A 24344-nucleotide genomic window follows, 5' to 3' on the forward strand; every position below is an offset into this window, starting at 1 on the left:
AGAATGACCCAAAGCAGACAGGTGCTTACAAAGTGGCTTAGTCAAAGCCCAGATTTTATTTGCCTTTACCTGTAGGCACAGTTTTAAGGACAAACATGTGTTTCCTTGTCCAGACAAAAAGGAAAAGGCAACAAGTTCTTAATTACTTTTATCCCAAAATTATCTACATTGAGCAAATCTGTAGTGTCTGACATATAACCACACACTTTAAAATACATAATGGATAATACATGTAACATACATAAGCTTCTACTTGTCAGGGTTGCTTGAGTAGCATCAGCAGCTTTTTATTTGACCAAACAGACGCCTGACAGGATGTTAAAGCTAATTTGAACCTGATCTCTTCCACAGAGTTTTCAGTGGGTTATCTTGTGGTGAACTGTTGTATTTGAGATGTACACTGACACTGTGCTAACTGTGTATGGGCTCAATTCAATTCCAATAATAGAATCACAATAGACCTTCGTAGCCACCTTTTTTGCTACAACACTGCATAGGTCTATGACAGTAATATAGCAGAAATTTTTTAAAAAAAAGTTACTTTGAAACTTACTTTAAGTCATTATTTGATGGGTTTTTAACTTTATTAAAAATGAAAAAGAAGGAAGTAGCTTTGGTGCAGAAAAGCTGCGCGAGTTGAAAGTAGAACACTTCATTCTTTGGAATGCTCTGGCATCTATATAGCATTAATCTGAGTGATCAAAGTTTTTTTACACTCCGTTTATCTTTCTCATCATGTCTGATTCAAACTTGACTGTTTGCAACACTTTTGGATCATTTGTTGTCATTTTCATCTAATTACATACTTCCTTTTTTAAAATTATAAAGTTGAAACAAGCACTTTAATTGCTCACCAAGAGTACAAAAGTGGTTTATAAATTCCAGTCTATTTAACTTAATCAAACCATTAAAATGCCCTCACACAGTCAGAGGTGGGCTAGAACAGGCAACAGCATTCAGTTATGTCTGTTTATTGTTGATTTCAACATCATCATCCTGACATCTGGTATACTACAAATGCACAAAATCTATGAAAGAGTCCATCCACAGACCTGGATGAACAAGCTGCCTGGCAGCAAAGTCCTCAATCTGACTTCTGCTAATCAGTGACATGGTCACGTGTCACCGTCACCATTTGACTTTCCGTGTCCATATTTGGCACATTTCAGTTCAGTGTTGTTGTCTCCGTCACAGCTGTACCCACACAGTAAAGGCTTCTATGGTAACCAAAACAGGATCATGTGCGAGTGACCAACAAGGCTGCTGCTCCACTGTGATACTGCAACAGATGATGTAGTGCCAAGTCTCTATAACAGGACCTCAGAGTCCATTCAGTCAAAAAGTAACAAGTTGATTTCACCATGTACGACGAGAATGACACCGCTATTGCTGTTGGGTAATAAATAGGTACTGAGTTGTCAAGTGCCATCAATCTTGGTCAGGTGCTATAGTTGAAAACAGGCTAAGACTCGTTCTGTGGAAAGACGATGGGGTAGATTTGACTGTAGTGATCCACAAAGTGGACCTCCAAGCCCTGAGTGATGTAGTCTGGCAGGTCCGAGAAATCTTTCTTGTTCTCAACTGGAAGGATGATACAGGTCACACCAGCACGACGAGCCTGACAGAGGAGCAAACGACCAAAGTTAACTAAAAGTGATTCCAAGTGATTTCTCTGAAAGTAATCATAATTTTTTGTTCACATGACAGACAGCTAACACACACACACACACACACACACACACACACACACACGCTTCTGGTGACTTGTCCTGGGCTAGTGTAAGCTACATTTCAACACTTATTCAACACAAATAATTGTGTTATTCTGTTAAATGAACACACTTTATTACAGTCTGGCAGAATGGATAAAACTTGTTGCTCAGCTGCCACAATAATGCAACTGTTTCATTATTGTTAGCCACAGACATGACCTGCTAGTATATGGCTAATGTAGCTATCGAGCAATAGCTACTCTTTAAACAGCTAACATTAATATGTGTGCTGGCCATGTTAACATTTATGATACCTCTTCAGAGTTGCTGAAATGGGAGCTGTACTGACCTCAAAATCCTTCATGAAGCTGTTTTGTGAGCATCAATTACTTTAGCTGTTAGTTAATGAACGATATCCATGTTAAAGAAATGAGCAAAGAATATTTGTTGTACATACAGCAATAGTCTTCTCTTTGATCCCTCCTACTGGTAGTATTTTGCCCATCAGAGACACCTCACCAGTCATGGCTACATTCTGACGCACGGGCTTGTTGATTGCCAGGGACAAGAGTGCCGTGACAATAGTGCAACCAGCGCTTGGTCCATCTTTTGGAGTTGCCCCCTAGAAACAAGTGAAAATAGACAGGAATGAGCACTGCCAGCCACAGTTCAGTTCTACCATTATCGCAAGAAGCATCAGCAGGATATTTCTGGTTCATGCATTCATTACATTATTATTGTAGGCTGTAGGCTAAAAAGTCCCTTATAGCTTTTATCTTTCTTGCTGCAGCAAGGCTTTTAACTGACACTAACAGAAGTTAGAACTAATTAATTAGTTGCTTTATATTATTATTTTATTTTAAATAATCAGGCCCCATCTTATCTTAATGACCTCATAGTACCATATCAGATAAGATAAGATATTTTATTTTATTCTATTCTGTACAGTTGTGTACTGTATTTATTCTTATTGTATTCTAATTTTTGCCTCATAACTTTTGCACTGTCCACTTCCTGCTGTGACAAAACAAATTTCCCACGTGTGGGACTAATAAAGGTTATCTTATCTTATATCACCCCATTAGAGCACATTACTCTCAGACTGCAGGCTTACTTGTTGTTCCTAGAGTATTTAAAAATAGAATTGGAGGCAGAGCCTTCAGCTTCAGCCCCCTCGAATAGAATAGAATAGAATAGAATAGAATAGAATAGAATAGCCCTTTATTGTCATCGTACATGTACAACGAAATTATGGGTGCTGCATGCCAACTGTGTGGGAATAAAATATAAATGGTAGACAGGAGGAATAAATAATAAGCAGGAGAAATGCATACAAACAATAGACGACCACAAATTGGAGAACAAAGTGCTTGGAAGCAGTGGAAAAGGACTTGGTCTGAGTATAGAGTCTGTGTGTGAGTGACCTTAGTGATGAAGGTTACTCAGACCATGATCAGATTGGTGAGGTGGGTGGGTAGGAGTGGAGTGTAGGGTGGGCAATGTTTGTTAACAGTCCGAATGGCCCAGGGGAAGAAGTTGTTTGTGAGTCTGGAGGTCGCCTGTGCACCTGTTCTCTCTTCCCAGTCAGGATTCAGGAGACAGACACAATCTCTACTTTTAAGATTAGACTTCAGACTTTCCTTTTTGCTAAAGCATATAGTTAGGGCTGGATTAGGTGACCCTGAATCCTGCAATAGGTGTAGGCTGCTGCTGGATTCTCATGATGCACTCAGTCAGTCAGTCTAACCTAATTGGTTGTGGCAGACGGCCTCCCCCTCTGAGCCTGGCTCTGCTCAAGGTTTCTTCCCATTAAAAGGCTTTTCTTCCTCCCACTGTCATCAAAATACTTGGTCATACCGCACCACCTTATTGTTGGGGTTTTCTCTGCAGTGTTGTAGGGTCTTTACCTTACAATATAAAACCCCTTGAGACAACTGTTGTGATTTGGCGCTTTATAAAATTTAAAATAAAATGGAACTGAAATGAAATAAATGGTTACCTCAGGGACGTGCAGATGCAGGTGGGAGTTGATGAGGAAGTGATTCTCCGGTTCCTGAGTCATAAGGAATGCTCTGGCGAAGGTTGAAGCGATCTTCGCACTTTCCTTCATAACATCACCCAGCTGACCTGCAGGAGAGCCACATCTTTAGTATCAGTTTACCTGCATTTGTTAAGGATCATGTTTTTAAAACCTCTGAAATGGTTTGAAGGCTTTCTAACTCTGTTTCTCCTATGACCAATACACAAAGCTCAGATTACGTTTGTAAAGGACTAACTGAGGGAAGAATGTTTTTTCCTACACCCACACACTGTTTTCAATGCGGTGGCGCAAGATGGGAAACTCCTGACAGACCTGTGACCTCCAATGAGCCCTCTCCTTTAGAGTCCGCTCCTCCTGGAGGCCGGCGGAGTGAAGTCTCGATGAACAGCGTCGATCCTCCTGCACAGGAGATAAATGCACACTCAGTACAGGTAACTTTTGCTGGTGCTGTGTGTGCGTGTGTGTCTCTCTTTCTCACCCATTGCGGTCCAAGCCAGCCCCATAACCACTCCCGGTGGAGTGACATCATACATCCGATCAACTGTGAAAATAGGTTTACCCACAAACTCCTGCAGGTTTTCAGGAGTGACCATCACTCCGGTTTGTTCACCATTCACAATACAGAACGCCACCTTACGGAAAACCTGTGGGCAATAAACGAAGAACAATAAGGAGATAAATAATAGATTAAAAAAAAAGGATGACACAGAAAAAAAAAATCATTTTTGGCACAACTGCTATTAAAATGAAAAAGGATGTTTTTGTCACAAAGAACCAGCAACTACATACACACATTATATTCATACCACTACTCCCAGCAAAGAAGTCTTTAGCTTCTGTTACAAGCAGAATGTTGTTTTCTGAGTGCACTTTTACAATATTTTACCTTTTCAACTTGTTTCTGCAGGTTCCTGACTCCAGACTCCCTACAGTACTGCTTGATGAGCAGACTGAGAGCATCAGATGAGATTGAAGCCTTCTCCTCTGTCAGACCACAGAGTGAGCGCAGCTGTGGCACCAAGTAACGCTACACACAGAAATGAAAAAACAAACAAAAAAAAATACTCTGAGGTTGAGCCAAAAGAAAAGAAAACGCTAATATGCAATGCCCGCCCATCCATCCATCTCTTCCACTTATTAAAGGACGTGTCCACTACCCGCAGGAGGTGCTGTAGGGTCGGGTGCACTGTCTATGCTGGGCGGTGGCCAAGGGCAGAAACCTTGTGTCAAAATCATTATTTCAAGTTTACAATACATGGGATGCAAAGCCCAAATATTGAGATTTCCCCTAAATATTAAGCTACACTGGGCTAGCTCTTTAATTAATTCTGAGTGATCATATTTATCCTAAACATTTCTATTCTGATGGTAATTAAAATAGTTAAATTAAATCAAACTGAACTGAAGTAACTGGCACTACACTGGGAGCAAGAGCTTGTGGAATGGTTTAAAGAAGATTAAAAGTTCACATCATATTCTGTCACCTTCGCCGTTATTACACCACCACAATGAAAACACCCACTGTGGTAATATATTTAAACAAACTGTGTTCATCCCTTAACAGAGCTTTACAGACATTGTAACGTGTAACCCGCATTTGCAGATTTTACCTCAGCAATAGCCAGTTTCTCCTGAGCCACATATCCAGAAACGTTGATCATCTCCATTCTATCCCTGAGTGGCTCTGGGATGGTGTCTATCACATTGGCCGTGCAAATAAACAAAACCTTTACAGGAGGAGAGACGGTGCACATTAAAACCACATATTATGAGGAGCTGTGGAGCACTCGTTACACAGTACCTACCTTTGACAAATCGACAGGAACATCCAGGTAGTGATCAAGAAAGTTGGCATTCTGCTCAGGGTCCAGGAGCTCCAGCAGAGCAGAGGATGGATCGCCCTGGTAACCACGACCCATCTTATCAACCTGGTAATGACACGGTATGAACATCATCACATCATTTTATACCAGTTATATAACTATTGATGAAACTTGGAAACCAACAACTCCATGCCAACCGGTTAGATCACAAAATCAGTGCACAAGGTTCACTTGCAGACCTGGCCTGACAGTTTGGATCCATGAAAATAATCATTTGAAACATGCTGTATAACCAGATATTTGGATGGCAAGAGGAATTTGGAGTAAATTTTGACCAGGATATGTCCTATGTGCATATTAAATATTTTCTAAATATGTAGGACTGCTTTCTGTCTTTGGTGTAATATTGTTATAATTAGACAAATATTGTTTTAGAACAGTGCTGAAAAACTAGTTAATCCCTTTTTTACTTAATAGGATGTAATAATTAAAGAATTGCTCTAAAATCTCCTTGGAAAGCCTTTGGCTGAGCCAGAACAGGGACGCACTGTTGCCTCACAGCAAGATGGCCGGGGTTTGAACGCATCATCTGGGCAGGACACTTCTATGTGCATTATCCTAATGTCTGCGTGGGTTAAAAACAATCAGTTTTATTTCTATAGCACCAAATCACAACAACTGTCGCCTCAACGCACTTTACATTGTAAGGTAAAAAGGCTAGTTTAATACCGAAAAAAGAGAGAACCCCAACAATCAGATGACCTCCTATGTGAGATAAAACTTTATGATTGCACTATGAAACACCTGTCTAAAGTTACGTTAATTAAATGGGCTACACAGATAAACTATCCCCCAACGTGTGTTGTAGCAGGAACAGGACGTGATACTGTATCAGCTCAGCAAAGTGAAAAAAAAAAAAAGTAAAAAATATGACAGAGCAGAGCAGTATGAAGCCTGAGCTTCTACTTTACCCAGCCTATAAACTATCACACTGCTGTTTGACTTACTGATGGTCCCTGAACAGATCTCTCAAACTGCTGTCAGCAAAACAACTCAGTGGCTTTAAATTAATTTGACAGTTTCTCCTTTTACTGACTGGGCATTTTTTGATATAGAGTGCATGATTTTAGCACTGCCACGAACAATATACTACAGAACCTTATAGTTATAGATGTCATTCAGTGCCAGATTATATGAAGCAAAAATATCCGTTTATCAAAGTGAAGCTAAAACATCGTATCAGCACAAAAATCACACATGAACAGATGGCCTTCATATTAATGTTGCTTTGGTTACGTTATGCTGAAATCAACAGACAACTACAAGAGCATCATCACAACACTCACCTCATCTATCAGCACCAGAGGATTTTCCGTTTTGGTTTTCTTCAGACACTGAATTATCTTTCCCGGCATTGCTCCAACATATGTCCGTCTGGATACACACACATGCAATTTTTACAGTGAGTGATTTGTATCGTCTTCCTCAAAATGAAAGTTGAATTGTTGCCATTTGGACACAGAGGAGAAGACCAGGACACACTGTGGATGTTTCCATTAATCCGTAAGAGATCTACAATTACAGAAGGTCTTAAACTGGTTCAGAGACGCACAGAGAGGCAACCTGAAAGCGGCATCCAGCCAAATCTAATTCAGGGAAGATTTCACTTTTCCTTTATAAAGTCAAGCAGCCAATAAGTTATTACTCTACCATTTGTACCTGTTCATCAGTGCCATCCCTCATGTCAGCAGGAAAGCAGAGAACGTTAAAGTTAAAGTTACTAGCAAAGCGCCGCCCTATCATTTTTCATTCCATAGTTAGTAGTGACATAAAAAAATCCACCATGATTACAAATTTTGGTGAAGAATACACTAATACTGGCCAATTAAAACAACTAAACGACTCAATCCACAGCACTCCAAGTTTTTTGTTGCTTGGATGTGTGCACAGTTGCCTTTTTTGATCTTGATTTGCATCCCATCATAGTCCATCACATTTAATTCTACCATTATCTGCCCTTGTGCAGGATGCCACCTTCTCTGCACATGATACTGACAATGTAATCCAGGATAAGGTCTCTCAGAAATAACAGTAGCACAGATCATACCTGTGCCCCTTGATCTCAGCCACATCTGTCATGCCTCCCACGCTGAACCTGAAGTATTCTCTGTTGAGAGCTCTGGCTATCGAGCGGGCGATGGAGGTCTTTCCTACACCTGGAGGACCGTAGAAACACAAGATCTTCCCCTGGGTGGTGCCACGAAGCTGGCTCACTGCTATAAATTCCTGTAAAAAGAAAGATGTTCATTTCTATAAAAAAGGATCCACTGTTCTGTGGGTGTGGATATATCTGATGTATCAAATACAGAGTATTAGAGTGTGTGTGCGTACCAGTATGCGTTTCTTAACATCATCCATTCCATAATGGTCTTCTTCCAGGACTTCTTTCGCTCTGTCCAGTAACAAGTTCTCTTCACTGTTGGTACCCCAGGGCATGCTGGTCAGCCAGTCTAGATAGTTGCGGGTTACACTGAAACAAACAGTAGATTCCTGATTATTGCAAATAGTCAATAAAACAAGCAGATGGACAGCCAATGTTAAAACAGATGGAGCTTTGCTACACGGAGACGTAGTTATGAGCAGCATATGAATAAAACGTTTGACAACATTAAGCCCATTAAGTTATTTTTAACAGATGCCGTATGCAGCCAAACTTTAAAACATTGTAATACCTAAAATGGAAATAAACAGTTCATTCTGAAAGACCTGTGGTTTTTCTCTTTTGAATATTTATTGTTTTTATCTAATTACTCAATTGATCGATGGACTAATCGAGAGATTACTCAGTTACTAAAATAATCAATAGCTGCTGCCCTAACTGAGATTTCCTTTCTCATAAATGTTCTCGTTTCTTTATTTTGTTCTTCTCTCCTTTGTCTCTCTTTACGTAAGCTCGTCATACTGTCTCGACTCATTTACTTCATTTAAACTCAAAGAGAAAGAGGACCAAGGAGAAAGGAGGCTGCCAGGGGAGCTGTGACTGGAGACACACAGGTGTTCGCTTCGTGACGTCTTTTATACACCAGTAATGTATAAGAGTGGTGTGACACACAGCTGGAGTGCACGAAATATGGTGGGAGCAGAACTACATCAAATAAAATGCAAAACACATCACACCTACCTGATGTTTCTATAAAACTGCAGCTAAAAAGCAAAGATGCCTCATTTTGTTAGAAAATGGAGCGATAAAAGGAAGTGAGGGTGCGCGACCCAAGTCTCCAAGGTAACGTGTTAGCCAGGAGACTGTTTTAGTGATTGGGTTCGTTAGATACTGCATAAGTGCAAATACCAATGCAATCGCGCACACGCACCATGGAGCAAAGAGGGGTTCAGATAACACGTGTTAAAGTATCCTTAGCCAAACTCTGCTTCCTCTTCCTCTGTTCTATTTTCCAATAGCATAACTACATAAACTACATTTCCCTCTATTCTGTTTAGTAGTTTTCAAGTTGACTCCTGTTTTTTTTTTAGTGTAAAGTGGTATTGTGGTTCAAAGGCCTTTGAAGACTAAAACAAGACGACTAACTTGAACTCTGATGAATGGTTGTCCAGAAGACCCAGCTTGTTGAGTTCTTCGTTGATCACATCCATTATATGCTGAGGGACCATCCTATCTTTCAGTCTTTCACGAAACTTCTCCTCAATAGCATCTTTGTCCTCCTTTTCCAGACCCAGCTCCTAATGACAAAAACACAGAATATTTTATGAGCCACATCTTCACACACCTGCATCCACGGCGCATGCTCCTACTGTACTCTGAGTGCAGCTCACATTTTCTTTGCCTATGATAAAGATAAAATTATGCATTTAAATCTGAAACTGTGTATGCACCTGCCAAGAGAACAATACCAAAAGCATATAAATGGAAAATATGGTTCAAAGTACACCAGACAGGTGATTTGATGTAGTATCCAGTCAGTTTTCAATTACGTCATGCTGTAGTACCTGGTACTTTTTTAGTACCTGCTCGCCCGGGGTTCCAAGCGATACGAGCAGGTGCTAAAATGTGACGTCAGACGACTACATGCCACTACATGGCTGATCATTTGATGAGTTCCCAAAAATCAAATCTGCCATTTTTGAAACCTGAAAACAAGAAATGGCTACAAAAACATCGCCATGATCCCAGAGAATTACAAAATGCCACAGACCGAGCTGCAGGTATATTCTTGCCTCAACGTCCACCTTTGTTGTAGCATTTGTGTCGCATACTAATTACCTCGCAGGACGCTCTGACGACATGTGTGTCAGATAGCACTGTTTGTAAAAGAAAACCGGTCGATCTAAGTTGAATCGTGGCGAGTCGATCGGAGTAGGTACTAACGGAAAAGGTGCTTTAGGTGTCAGCTGTGCCGGATTGAGACTATTGGCTTGTAAGACGTGTCTTAACAGTATGCTGACAGTTGACTGCTGAAAGTCCCCAGAGTTTTTGAGAGCCCAAGTGTTTCTCCTGAATGACTTTGGGTCTGTCAGGCAAAGGGAAGACAGAGGTGGTCTGTCACAGATTAGTCTGGTGTACCTTCTTAATGATCTTGAGCTGCTCCTGCAGCAGGTACTTCCTATGGGTCTGTTTGATCTTCTCTTCCACCTGAGAACATAGAAGAGACACGGATGAATGGCCAAGGGTAACAACCTAAGCAGAAGTTATTTAATACTTCAACATTATGATGACGTCTGACCTCACGACCCAAGCGCTGCTGTAGCTTACTCAGCTCGTACTCCTTCTTGAGTAAAGACAGAGCCTTGTAGAGACGTTTCGGGATCTGCATGGACACAGAAACAGGACTCAATGAACTGCACACAAAACTTTTAATGAACAGAACTCTGCAACACTGATTTCATGAAATAGAACAGCAGAGTTGGAGATGACGTTTCTGTAGTAATCTCTCAGTAACAAAAAAACAAAAAACGCTGCTTTCTTGATTTATTATTATTTTGTATGAGAAAAGCGTTTCTTAATAAGTCTGTACACACGCATAAACGAGGGTATTAGAATCAAATAAAGACACTCCACTCAGAGTTGAAAATCAACTGGACACTATTAGTGTATCAAAAAACAAGTTTTAGGATAAGAAAAGGAGTCACGAGTTAGCACATCACTGGTTGCTCTGGAAAATGCTCACACACTGAGTGTCATAAAGGTCTATAAGCAGGCAGACTGCTCACATTAGTCTCCTCCAGGACGTCTTGTAGTTCATGCGATTCAGCTCCCGTCAGAGCTGCTCCCATATCGCTGAGATAGATGGGGTTATCAACCACACGCTGACCAGCCTGCATCATCTGAAGGACCGACTCTCTGGTTCACACACAAACAAGCACATTTCAGAAAACGTCCCTTTCATCAATACTACAGTTGGATTTTGTTTTCATCCCGACAGCCTGGTACTAATATAAACATCTGACTTTAAAGTGTTTTCATTGGCAAATTAGAAAACAGCCTAATTCAGCATCAGCTGAAAAGGTGCACCGAGCACAGATTGCCTGGAAATTGCTTTAAGATGTTGAACACCCTTACTAGGTTTATAGAATGGAAACCTGAAACTACAAGCAGTATAAAGTAAAAAAGTAAAGTAAAATGAAAGTTTACAGATTGCATATGATAAAACTGAAATGGTAGAACTGACCTGTAGAGGGGGTTAAGTGCAATGATGTCTCTGATGGTCTTTACTATCTCTGCTGTCAGCGCCTGTAGAACACATGACATTACAGACGTGTGTGTTAAAGAATGACAAACAGTTTAATTTATTTTTTTTTTTAAATCACTTGATTGAAGATGATGTAATAACGCGCTACTTTGATGCGTTTTCTGTACCTTGACCTCCTCGGTGACGGTGAACTGTTCATGCTGAACATTGTCCACTTCGACCATCAGGATGTTGGAGGAGGGCAAAGGTTGAAGCTCTGGACTCAGGTCTGCCTCTGATATCTGAATAGAACAAAAATAATTACTATCAATGTGGAAAGAACTGTAAACTATAAATATTACTATACCCATCACTAATGACACATTATCAAAACCAAGATGCACAGCTTGGTGGACACTGACTGAACCAAATAGTTTCAAACCATCCTTAACAAATGTAGGTCATGTTGAAAGCTTACACACTTCTATAAAAGGAACTTCTTCTTTTTTTTAAATTTACTTAAGCTGCCAATGTACCCTCCGCTGTGGTTGCTTCATGCACCGCCGCATCATCATCACACAGATGCAGTGATTTATACCCCCAGTTAAGAAGCAAGAAGTCGCTGCAGTATTCTGTTAAACAATAGGTGTCGCCACTCAGATAAAACTGTCTAGCAGGACAAGCACAGACATGAGTCCACTGTCAGAGGACATAAGAAGATCATTTGTAACGTCACTAAAGCTGTTTCTGTGATGAGCTCTGAAACCTGACTGAAACTCTTCAAATAAGCCATTCCTCCACAGATGATCTGTTAGCTGTTCAGCAACTACTCTTTCAAGGACTTTTGAGATAAAAGGAAGATTGGCCTATAATTGGCTAAGACTGCTGGGTCAAGACATGGCTTTTTAAGTAAAGGTTTAACTACAGCCAGCTTGAAGGCCTGTGATACATAGCCGATTGTTAGAGATAGGTTGATCATATTTAAGATTGAAGCATTAATTAATGGCAGGACTTCTTTGAGCAGTTTTGTAGGAATGGGGTCTAAAAGACACGTTGATGGTTTGGAGGAAGTCATTAGTTAACTCAGAAAGAAGATCAATTGGAGAAAAAGAGTCTAAATACATACCAGTGGAACAGAAAGCAACTGTACATAATGTTATGTCTGTGAGATGATTAATATGAGTAATTTTTTCTCTAAAGGTTAATTTTTTTGTGAAGAAGTTCATGAAGTCATTACTAGTTAACGTTAAAGGGATGTTTGGCTAAAACAGCACTCTGACTTTTTGTCAGCCTGGCTACAGTGCTGAAGAGAAACCTGGGGTTGTTCTTATTTTCCTCAATTAGTGAAGAATAGTAAGATGTTCTGGCTTTATGGAGGGCTTTCTTATAAAGCTGCAAACTATTTCCAAATGATGATCTTCTAAGTTTGCGATATGCCATTTCCTCTCCAGCTTACGAGCTACCTACTTTAAGGTGCGTGTATGAGAGTTATACCAGAGAGTCAAGTACGTCTGATTTGAGGCTCTATTGTTCACAGGAGCTACAGTATCCAGAGTCGTACGTAGTGAGGAGTTAAAATTATAAACAAGATAATCAACCTCTCTTGCAGTAGTGTTCAGGTAGCTGCTCTGCTCTGTGTTGTTCCAGGGCAAGATGATAACAGCGGGTGGATTATATCCTTAAACTTAGTTACAGCAGGTTCAGAAAGACATCTACTGTAATGAACTCTACTCCCCACTGCTGTGTGATCAATTATTTTAAATTGAAATGTTATTAGGAAATGATCAGACAAGAAAGGGGTTTTCAAGAAACTCTTACAATGTTCAGTTTCTATATCATATGTTACAACAAGATCTAGAGTGTGATTAAATCATAAGCACCGATTTCAAACTGCTCCAACATCTTCCTCTGTGTATGTCTCTGAGCTTCTGTTCAGGATTAATATTAAAATGGAGCTAAACCATAACCGTACAGTTGTATCTTCAACCCGGCTCAAGATGTGCACAACCGACCGACGGGACACAAAGATTGTGTCTCACGACGCAGGGTGTGTGAAAATCGTCAAGCGACACCTACGACACAAGCAACACGGCAATGTGAAAACGCCTTACACTGTGATTATATACATTTGGGGGAAATCTGATCAAACCTGCCATGCTTTTTTATAGCAGGTTTAGTGTGCTTGTGAACCCTGTGCTTAGAAACGATGCTGGTTTAGTCTATATGTGGTTACCTTGAAGTTTCCTGCAGTTAGGCATGTGCAAGGAAGCATTGCCTAAACAATGCGACTGTGTTGGTTTAACCTCAGGCGTTCCTGTTAAGGACTTTTTCTTTGTACTGTTTTGCTTACACATAACTTTATGTAAAAGCACGCCCCCTTGGACCACCGCATACAGTTGATAGTGGTGCAACGGATCAAAAATCTCACAGGATCGCGGTTTTAAGTCACGGATCGGATCAATTTTCGGATCAGCAAAAACAAAAATTCGACTCGCCATTTACTTATTTAAGTATTTTTGCCTATTAAAAAACATTCAACTGAAGACTCATTCCACTCACTTATATAAAAACAAATTAAGGTGCAATATGGACATTATGGACCATGCTGGGCATCCTCTGCACACGGCCATAAACAACCAGAGGAGTCTGTTCAGTGACAGGTTGCTTCTCCCAAAGTTAAGGACCAGCAGACTTAAAAAGTGGAGTGGGATCCGTTCGGATTTCAGAAAACTTCAACCGTGATCCGTTGCACCACTGGCAGTTAATTTAAAGCCGAGACAACTTAAGAAGAGGTCCAAAAGAAAATGAACGCTGTGGTGAAATGAATCTTTGTGTCCTTCTCTCGACTGCGTGCATAGAAGGCATATGTGATATTAGGCTCCTGTTTCTCACCTTGTCCTCAAGCTGCTCTGGCAGAGAACTGAGATGGTCCTTGCGGCTGCGTTTGGTTTTGCGTCTTTGTGTAGGTTTCTGGTGGGACTCTGGCTCAGACTCCAACTCTGACACAGTTGAAGCTATTTCCTCTTCAGGCTCCACCTGCAGCTGTTTTGTGATCCGGATCCTTACAGCCCAGATGATATACAGAAGAAATAACATACATACTCATAAGTGAGAGCACTGTCTCCAGAGTTCTAATGAAACCAATCCCTATGCCCTTTAACCTAAAATTTCTCACCCACCAGTAATAGCAGTACATCTAACCTGCGGTGTCCCATGACAATCATCCTCAGCTTGTCTCCCAAGTCCTGCATCTCATGAATCTGAACAAAGGTTCCTGTGGTGTAGATGGCATCTATAGACTCCACTACATCCGACTCGTTACTGCAACAGACAGAAAGACATGTTTACTATCAAAACACCAGACAGAGAGCAGGTCTCTTAAATGGACTTGTCCAGGAAAATGAAACAATGCTTTTATCAGGTGGATAAATTGGTCAGTCAGTCACCTAGACTGCAGAAACACAAAACAACCTGGTTGTTAAATCAAAGGTAAGGCAGACGCAGAGAAACGCAGCCGCAAACGCTGAAGCATCCACGATGGCAGAAGCACAAACCGAAATGGTCATCACACCAAAAATAACAATCTTGCAAAGACCAAAAAATGAGCTTGAAAAAGCCAGAAGACCAAATCCTGAAAAGTCTCCTGTGGCACAAGCTCAAAATGAAATGTTGGTGAAACCAAAGAAAACAAAAAAGCAAAAAGTGGCTGAAGAACCAAGAAGACCAATTACTCGGGCATATGCCTGCGCTCTTGTTGAAGCTCAAAACAACATAGGTGATGGAACAAACCCGAGAAATAAAGAAATGCAAGAAAACACTGAAGCCACTTCTGAAAGGGAAAAAGCTGAATCCCTCACTATCTCAAAAGCAAAGGAGGACATAAATATGGAGAGAGAGGGAAACGTGAATAACCCCAGCAGACCAAACCCTGGGCCTAATGGAGAGACTTGGCAATATCAGCCCAATCCCAGATTTAGACCCCATCAGGGCAGTGTCCAGTTTAAACCATGGCACGAGATGCTGCTCTCAGACAGCAACTGGAAGTCTCCCAGAGCCATCAGAACGCCCTTTATTGGAAAATGGTAGCTGCTAACAAGAGGGCTTCTTATCACCTGTTTCAGGTGAACAACCTTCATGCACAAATGCACGAGAACAAGAGAAATCCTGAGGAAACGATTAAAGACCTCATAGAGCAGCTGGAGGAGGCTTCTAGTAATAAGCCCAATAGCAACAGTGAAGCAATTGTCAAACTTGATGAGGTGATGGTTACCCTGCAGGAGGCTTCACACACACACACACTCTGTAGGCCTGACGTCCTCTAAGGAGGCTGAATTTGAGGTCCAATGTAGGAATCAACAAGAGCAGATAGAGATGTTCCAGAAACAGCTCCTAGCAGCTGAAAATCAACTCAAAGAACAGGACATTAAACATAGGCAGGAGCAGGAGACAGTCAACACAGAAATCAGTGACCTCAAATCCCAGCTCTGCTCCAACAAGGCCCTTCGTGATTTGAAGGTAGAGACTCTTAAGTGGGAGCTGAAAGAAGCCAAAGCTTCCTCACTTAAAATCCCACAGCAGCAAAAAGAACAAAATTCCACCGATGCAAATGAAATGTCAAAATCTGAGCCTCTGAAAGAAAAAGACACTGGAGAACAGGAGAAGATGGAAAAAGAGGACTCACTGCCATCTACTGCAATGTCTCTGCAGGAGCCTCAGAAAGAAAAAGACACCACAGAACAACAGAAGATAGAAAAAGAAGAGTCAGCTGCATTGTCTGTACAGGAATCTTTGCAAAGACAATGAGACACACAGAAAATGCTCACTGTGAAGGTGGCTGAACTCGAGACTGAAGTTAAGAGCCTGCCAGAGATTCCGCCAAGTAAGAAGAAGAAGAAGAAGAAGCGGAACTGGCTGCGTCGCCTTTCCACCTAATTGGTCTCAACAACATGTCCTAAAAATCACATTTATATACAACTAAATTGTCAGTGAACATTTGGACCCCACTCGGTCGAGACAGAAGGCCACCCCTTCCTGAGCCCGGTTCTGTCAGAGGTTTCTCCCTATTAAGAGGGAGTTTTTCCTCTCCACTGTCGCCAAGTGCTTGCTCATAGGGGATTTGGGGGCTTTTTTTTTTTTTTTTAAACACCAACCACTGATAAGCTCACTGACATCAAATTTAGGACTCAGCAGATATGGAAATGGATGATTTGTCATCAAGTGAGGAATCATTCGTTTAAAACATATTTGCTGAGTCATATTTAGTTGTATATAAATAAGATTTCTGGGACACTAAAGCCAATCACAGGCTAATTTGGAAAATTGGGAAAAAAATAGATGTGTCATTGTTTCATATAGATTTCAAATAACATACCATTTGATGTCAACATATCTTTGTTACATATGCAGTGCTTGTGGTCTTATATTCTTATGATTCTGTTCATTTTATGAGTATATCCTTCTGCCTTGCTTCACATATTTACTGCTGCTTGGCTAGCTCTAGTCATGCTAGCATCAGCACAGGTAGAAACAGATAAACATCAGAGACATCGCATAGCTTGTGTTTATGTTCAGAGTAGGGCTGGGCCATATCATACCGTTCACGGTAATACCGGTATAATGTTGGGCAACGATAAGAAGATGAAATATCACGATAGAATATGGGTAAAACGCGCATGAGCAGTGCCTTTGTATTCATATGCACATGGCGGCGACAGAGAACGAGAAGGGCGAAAGTGGACTGCTGAATGAAACGGATGAACCAATCAATCAATCAAGGCTTTATTCGCCACGTGCAGGTTGCCCTGCAGTGAAATAGGACGACCCCCCCCCCGACCTTACACACACAACACAGACATCACATGGGGATACAGGTCGGAGATCGGTAGCGTTACAGAAAAAAACCCCACGGAGGACAGCATGAGAACAGGAAACAAAAAAACTCCTCTGCACAAAAAAGCACATAAATGTCCACAGCGTTTGGAAAGGGAGGGGGGATGAGTGTGTGCATATCAGTGTATATGTATGTGTGTGTGTCCAGAGTTCAGCTGAGACAGTGTCCTTCGCCCTGCTAGGCTAAGTAAACAGTCTTCCAGCCAACCCAGGTGGCCTTGCATGGAATGGGAAGGAACAGACTAAACACAGTCGTTATCAGGGTGTTTTTGTTTGGCTCCAGCCTTGTGACCGCAGCTGGCGCCAAATGGGTATCCGCATGAACCAAAAGGGTATCCGCATGAATTTGTTTGTAAAAATGCTGCAACTTCAGTGGTGTGGAACTGGTTTAGCTTTCGTCCATCAGATACACAACAAAGCACTATTTTTGATAGAGCATGCTCGCGGGCCGTCGTTATTACCGTGTTTTTTGGAAAATACGGCACACTTAAAATCAATCCTTTGATTTTTCTGAAAATCGACAGTGTCCCTTATAATCAGGGGTGCACATAAGTGGTCCGCAGGTGCGCATTCGCTGTCAAAATAAAAGACGTGCACTAGATAAGAAGGTGCAACGGCGGAGCCACGCGATGGTTTTACTGTTAAAAACAGTCGTTTGTCTGTCCGTAGTGTGGTTATATTAAATATAAGAGAAAGAGAGAACTTTAAGAAATTCTACAGTGACCACCAAAACAATAAAAAAATATTGTCGTAAACAGTTTATTTTGTGACACCACGAAACAAACGATAGCGTAAAATGAAACGATAGACGTTTTCATATCGACATCCGATATATATCGTTATATCGAACAGCCCTACAGCAGCCTACACCTATTGCAGCATAAGTGAGATGCACAGTCCTGTGCAAAAGTCTTGAGCCAGTCCAGTCTTCTGATGTGAATAAAGTTTAAAGCAAAACTTTTAACAGCTATGAAATCTAGGGCTGAACGATTATGGAAAATAATCTAATTGCGATTTTTTGCCCCAATATTGCGATTGCGATGCGATATGCGATTATTTTTTAAGGTCTTTGTCTTCTGTATTATTAAACAAAGACAAGCAATACATCATATAGTATGGCCAATACTATATTACATTAATTTTAAACTGTTCTTTCCTGGAAGACAGACCTCTGTTATGATGACATGAGGTGATGCATGAATTGATGACTGACATTTTTATTTAACTTCTTCAATCACAACAGTATATTTGAACATACACAATAGTTTATTTTTAGCCTACAAACATCTGAGCATAAAGTGCTGACAAGGAACCCTGGTGTAAACATTAAAATGAAAGTCAGTACAATGTGCAGATTGCAGAAATATACATAAAAAAAATCAGTGGCTTTACCACACTCAGTTTTTCGACATCTGTGAACTACTAGACAGTCATTCAATTAAAAAATAATATTAAATAAATAAAACTAATAAATAAAAAATACACACATCTTACTGATCTCTGCAGTCAGTAACATTACACATAAAGTGCAAACATAATAGCAATTGTATAAACACACACACAAACACGCCTTTAAAGTTTAAAGGCGTGAAATTGGACGGTCTAGCCTTCTGATTAGCTAATCAGAAGGCTAGTTCTGATTAGCGTCACCGCTGTCTCGGTGGAGTTTAATAAACTCGGCCGTCTGCTTCTTGCTATCTAAAATATAACCAGACACTGGCGTAAATTCTCGACTGTCTCATACTTCTGTTTAATAAGTTTTCTGTTTGACGTTTAGTCAGCTGTGTGAAAACCAAGGAGGAACCCACCCGGGGGATTAATAAAGTTTTATTTTATCTAATCTAATAACTTTAATCTCAGCCAAACCGATTTACTCACGAACAAACAAAACACTGAAAAAAGCCCAACAATAACATTTTTAGGTTGTCTAAGTGACTTATATATTACGTTTAACCCGAGCAGCGAAACTCCGCGGTGATCTGAAAATGATGTGCCGGGAGTTGTGCCGTTCTCGGCCGCATCAGTAATCCTCGAGCTCCCGGCTAGCTGTCGAGCTGGTGGGTAGCAGACGCCTCTGAAAACGTCGAAGCACTTTTGCAAATATGGGATATCTTGATAAACCGAGCAGATATTTGATGTTTACACAACTACTTTCTCGCCTGAAAATATGTTAAAAGTTTATTTTGTGACCCAGAAAGATTAGTATGAGTAATTTTAAAACTTAGTAGCGGCCGCCATTGCTGGAAACTGGAGTTTGGCTGGGCCGCGCTATGAATTCTGGGATATGGTAGTAATTTGGACAGCCTTCGGCGCGTCGCTGTGACGTAATCGGTCTACAAATGCGGCCTCAGGAGGATGCAGCCCATGAATTGTATAATATAATCGCAGTATAATCGCAGCCTTTGCGGTTAGAAAATTGCACTTGATCATGTCGCGATATTATCGCAAATGCGATATATCGTTCAGCCCTAATGAAATCCCTTTCTATTTCACCTGCAATGCTGCATACAGTACAGGTACTGCCACTTGGGAAACATAATTACCAGGGTTAACCATTTCCCAAAGCCTTTGGTCTCACTGTGAGTGTTGGATAAATGGAATGCAATAGTGTTAGCAATTGCAGTATGTCTTTGTGAGCTTAATGGATCCATCAGACGGACGTCTGAGTTGGCACTGGATGATTCACTTATTAATCACTGCACTATTTTTCTTGGCCCGCATTATACTGTAGCCTGAAGTCTGATGTTGCTCTACAGCGCTCTTTGCGTATTATTTGTCTATACCACAATGATGACGTCATGAATCAATTAGCATTCAGTTTCCCCCCCAAGGCAAAGGAGAAGTGCTGACATCTGAAAGGATGGCAATTCTATGAAAATGCTTTAAGAAAACAGCTGCTTTAGTAACTTCTTCAGTCCGACCCCTCTGCTGTGATGCAGATGTCAAACTAAAAACGCCACTCAACTAGTATCCTATAGATTAATCCATCAACTAATTGAGTATAACAATAAATTATATTTGTAAAGTACACTCAGACTGTATAACCACATGGAGCAAAAACACACCACTGAGATCAGTATTCATCTTGAGGCATGCAACAACCTGGTGATCAGTAATTCAACTGGAGAAGTGACTTCCAAACTTACGCATCATCTCTCTTCATGAAGACTCCAGCATATGGCTGAGCCAGACGCACCTTCCTCCTCAGCAGTTCCATCAGTGCTTTGTTTTTAACCTGACATGAAGAGAGAAACATCACACACTGGAATACAATAAACAGTAGTTTCCAGGGGTTGTCTGGAAAATGCCCTTATCGGTTGTGAGACATTTTACTTTATTGACTAAATAAAGAAGAGAAACTAAGTCTTAATTTAAAAAAAAAGAAAAAACAAACAGCAAAAAACAATGTGCTATGCAACAGCATTTCTACCCACTCCTCACACACCTTTGTGGCAGTCACATGGTGTTCTCTTCAAAATGTGTAGTTTTAAACAGACACTGAGATAATAATGGTAATGTGGCATTAAGTGAAATGAAGACACACTTCTACTTCCGAAGCACAATTTTAACAACCTTAATTAACCAGAGTTTACAGGTTATAAAACATATACACTATACATGACTGTAACTAAATGTTCCAAAGATTAGGAGCCACCACTAAAAAATAAAATAAAAGGCTCTATCGCCTCTTCAGTTTAAGACTGGACTTCCTCTGATAACCTAAGGTGTACTAAGTTTTACCGAAGACCGTTTAAATGTCAAATCACTCTCAGTTTGTTGCGTGATTGCGTCACCCTCCCTTCAACCAGACCAAGTAGCGGACAGAATGTGCAAGGTTACATCAGACTCACCTCGATGATCTTGATGAAGCGGGGGAACACCGGGTTCCTGCTAACGGCAACCAGAGGCACATTGGGAAACACCTCGGGGACCATCATGGGGGTGAGAGCCGTCATCTGAACCCCGTTGTAAGTTGCTCCGCCGTCTCCCCCAGGCTCTTCTCCCCCGGAGCTTGCGCCGTCCTCGCCATCCTGTCCAGAGAAGCCCGCACCTGCCCGGTTTCCATACATCCTACGTTGAAGCGTATACGGTCCACAGCTCCGGGTGAGGACACTGTCTTGGAAGTGTGGAACGGCCCCGACACGTATCCACCGGCGAGGTCTGCCGGTCAGCCTGCTGCCAGCTGTCAGTGCTGTGGTGGGGGACATGCATGTTTTCTGTGGGGTTCCGATGCTGGTGTAGAACCGCGCTGGCTGTTGCCGGCTCAGTGGTGATGTCTCGGTCAAGCGGGAGACAACGCCAGGCCAGTGTAGTTTAGCAACAAAAGCCGAATTTCTGTGCAGTTGTTTAGCAGCTCCTATCATTTTGACACAGGTGGCCATGTTTATCTGGAGCCTTCTACGGCTGCACGTGACGATCCGTCTTCCGTCCAATATTGATGACGTAGTGTTGCTCACGCAACGATTCTAGAACAGTGGTGTCAAACGTAAGGTCGGGGGCCAGAATCGACCGAGGAAAGACTCCTATCTAGTCTACCCTAAGGTTTCGGGGGGGGGAATGATGAAGTGCATAGGTTTTTAACTTTAGGTTTTACAGATTTTGTACTGACTGAAGACTTCACCAGCTGGCATTCATACTACTCCAAAATATTTAAGTAATAGTTAAAAAATTAAATGACACACAAACAAATTCCCGTTTTCCCACTATCTAGTACAGAAATTTCTGGGAGTCTTTTGTTTTGATTTTTTTTTTTAAAGCAAATCAAAGTTTGTTGAAAGAAAGACAGAAAGCAAGAAGAGAGAGTTTTTGTTTTTATAGTAAAAAAAGAGAACAAAAACTTTATGTTTTATAAAGACAGGTCAGTCTGGGCAATGAGCTAGTAGAACTTTGTAATTTTACACATTTTTCATGAAGAAACACTGGAGACGTACTTTTGAAGCATCTTTTTCTAATACTTATAAGATATCCCAGGGATTATGTGAAGTTAAATGTGTTTACAACTGTGTTGTAAACACACTAAGATATTCTTAGTGTGTTTACAACACATTTAACTGACAGAAATAATTTTTTTATTTTGTTAGTAGATGCATTAATGACAATAATGCATTCATTTGTGTTATGTTTGATACTACTATCAGTGATAGTTGAGCATTGCTGAACACATCCTATGCCCACTAGGTGGCGATGGAGAGTACCATTTGACCAAATGACCAACTGACGCATAACATGGTTGGAACCACCAGTTAAAATGTAATCTAGATCAATAATGATTATAACCTACTATGTCTTTCCTCTTCCCACTAGGAGGTGCTCTAACTATTGCAGCCAAATGGCACATCAATCTGTTCAGGGCTCGACTCTCATCATGCCCGTGAAGCTTGGGAGAGATTGGCGAATGGTCAAGCTCAACGTGCAGCCATGGCCACACCTTTTCACGAAACTTCAAAAGCTTTGTCATTTAACATCATCGAGGTGGGCCGTTCTATGTAAACTCACAATGTTCACACTGAATCGCCATGATGGTCTGACGGTTATTCTCACCACTTTTGAGGCGGATAGGTTGGCCACGCCCTATGATGATAACTCAAAAACTATGCCATTTGAAATGGTCCAGGGTCTGTAGTTGAGACTGGCCAACTGTCCCACAGCCCAATAAAGGAGATGTGGAAATAGCTTCAGTCTGTTGCAGACTAACGTGAAATTCAATTGATTGATTAACAAGATATTCTTAGTGTGTGTTCTTTCCAGAGGCGTAATAGAAAGTCAGCAGCAGGCCTGAATCAAGTATTACAACATTTTATACATTTTCTAAATCATCCAAATTAGTGCAATCCTGTGACAATGTGACACACAGTTTGTACTTCATTCCATGGTTTTGGTGAAGTACAGTTTAAAACAACTGCGCTTAAAACAACTCCAGCAGCTTTAAAGTTTTAGTTTTAAATCAGCGGGATTAGCCATGTTTTCACGGATTTCGATATTTACAGCATGTTTTCATTGTGATATTGTCAAAAAAGGCCATGAGGTTGATAACAAGAGTGAGCCTAAATGCTGAACCAACAAAGAAACTAATGTTTTAGAGTTTATTTTCACACAAAAGAGTTATGGTAAATACAGGGGAACACAGGGTTCTCTTCCAGATCTGGAGAGTGTGTTATGGTATACTGAGGGAAGAGAGGAGAAATTAGGTAAGTCCGGACTGACGGTACATGTTTGAGGCTGATCAGGAGGTTGTACTGACTCTAAGCAGTTTTGGTGACAGTGCATACTCCATGAAATTAAATGCTATTCATTGCAATATACTGGACATTCACTGATAAGATTCAACATACTGTTTTAGAGAGGTTGAGATTAGATGAACATGGTCCTTCATGAATATGAATGTGTGCTCTTGTGTTATTAAAACAAATGTACTTAAATTAATAGTGTCATCTCTACTCTTCGTCTTGCTCGATGCCAGTAATATAAGGGGTGACGGAAGTTACAGCTATCGTTGTAATCACCCTGTCTCTGGTCTTTTAACTCCAACTACCACAAGTTTAAAGGCTGTAGATTGTAGCCATTACTTTAACACTGTATATAAATGTAACAGGGCTCAGTGCTGGTTTTTACAGTTTGAGCTACTTCAAACTTTACTTGGGAATTTCACATTATCATACTAAAAATAGTAGCTAGGTAGTACTGCTGTAATATTTTCATATGCTATGATGATCTTAAAAGAGCAGAGTTAGGGATTAATACAGTGGGTGATCTTGTTCATGAGAACTCTCTTCTTACTTTTAATCAACTGAAAAGCAAGTTTGGTCTGACCAATAAGGATTTTTTGAAGTACTTTCAGGTAAAGCACTATATTACTTCTAAATTGAAGGATTTTAATGGAGGGTTTGGTCTTTCTCCTACAGAATCACTCATGGTAAAAACTACCCAACTAAAATGTATCACTAAAAAGATTTATAACATTCTCTCTGATCTTAGAATGGATAACTCTAACAAAGTCAAGGGCCAATGGGAATCAGATGTAGGCGTTATAGATGCTGAGGCTTGGGATGAGTTGTGTTGTTGTCCTTTCAAAGCCTTGGCATCTAATTCTATTTGGGAGAGGCAGTTTAAACTTATAAATAGGCTTTATATTACACCCGAGAAGAGGCACATTATGTTTCCAGCTTTGCCTAATCTCTGCAACAAATGTCAGTCT

At 40.8% G+C, this 24344-nt stretch overlaps 1 protein-coding gene across 1 annotated transcript; it reads right to left on the reverse strand.

The window, feature by feature from the left end:
- Positions 1-25: 25 nt before the first annotated feature.
- lonp1 (lon peptidase 1, mitochondrial) lies at positions 26-21573 on the reverse strand. Its single transcript, XM_086270140.1, has 21 exons — positions 21001-21573; positions 20296-20384; positions 14462-14581; positions 14153-14321; positions 11449-11562; positions 11261-11322; positions 10803-10932; positions 10316-10399; positions 10156-10224; positions 9163-9314; positions 7968-8106; positions 7684-7862; positions 6923-7010; positions 5559-5681; positions 5364-5480; positions 4640-4780; positions 4232-4397; positions 4066-4152; positions 3712-3839; positions 2170-2334; positions 26-1618 (listed from the first exon to the last, which is right to left on the reverse strand). The coding sequence occupies exons 1-21, from the start codon at positions 21529-21531 to the stop codon at positions 1463-1465; spliced, it is 3009 nt and encodes a 1002-aa protein (XP_086126266.1). The 5' UTR covers positions 21532-21573; the 3' UTR covers positions 26-1462.
- Between the last annotated feature and the right edge of the window lie 2771 nt (positions 21574-24344).

Source organism: Aulonocara sp. 'chitande type north' Nkhata Bay, linkage group LG17 (genome assembly GCF_057382095.1).
Source record: "Aulonocara sp. 'chitande type north' Nkhata Bay isolate Kocher_YH1m ecotype deep benthic linkage group LG17, A_spYH_male_GT1.1, whole genome shotgun sequence".
In the NCBI taxonomy this organism is placed as follows: domain Eukaryota; kingdom Metazoa; phylum Chordata; class Actinopteri; order Cichliformes; family Cichlidae; genus Aulonocara; species Aulonocara sp. 'chitande type north' Nkhata Bay.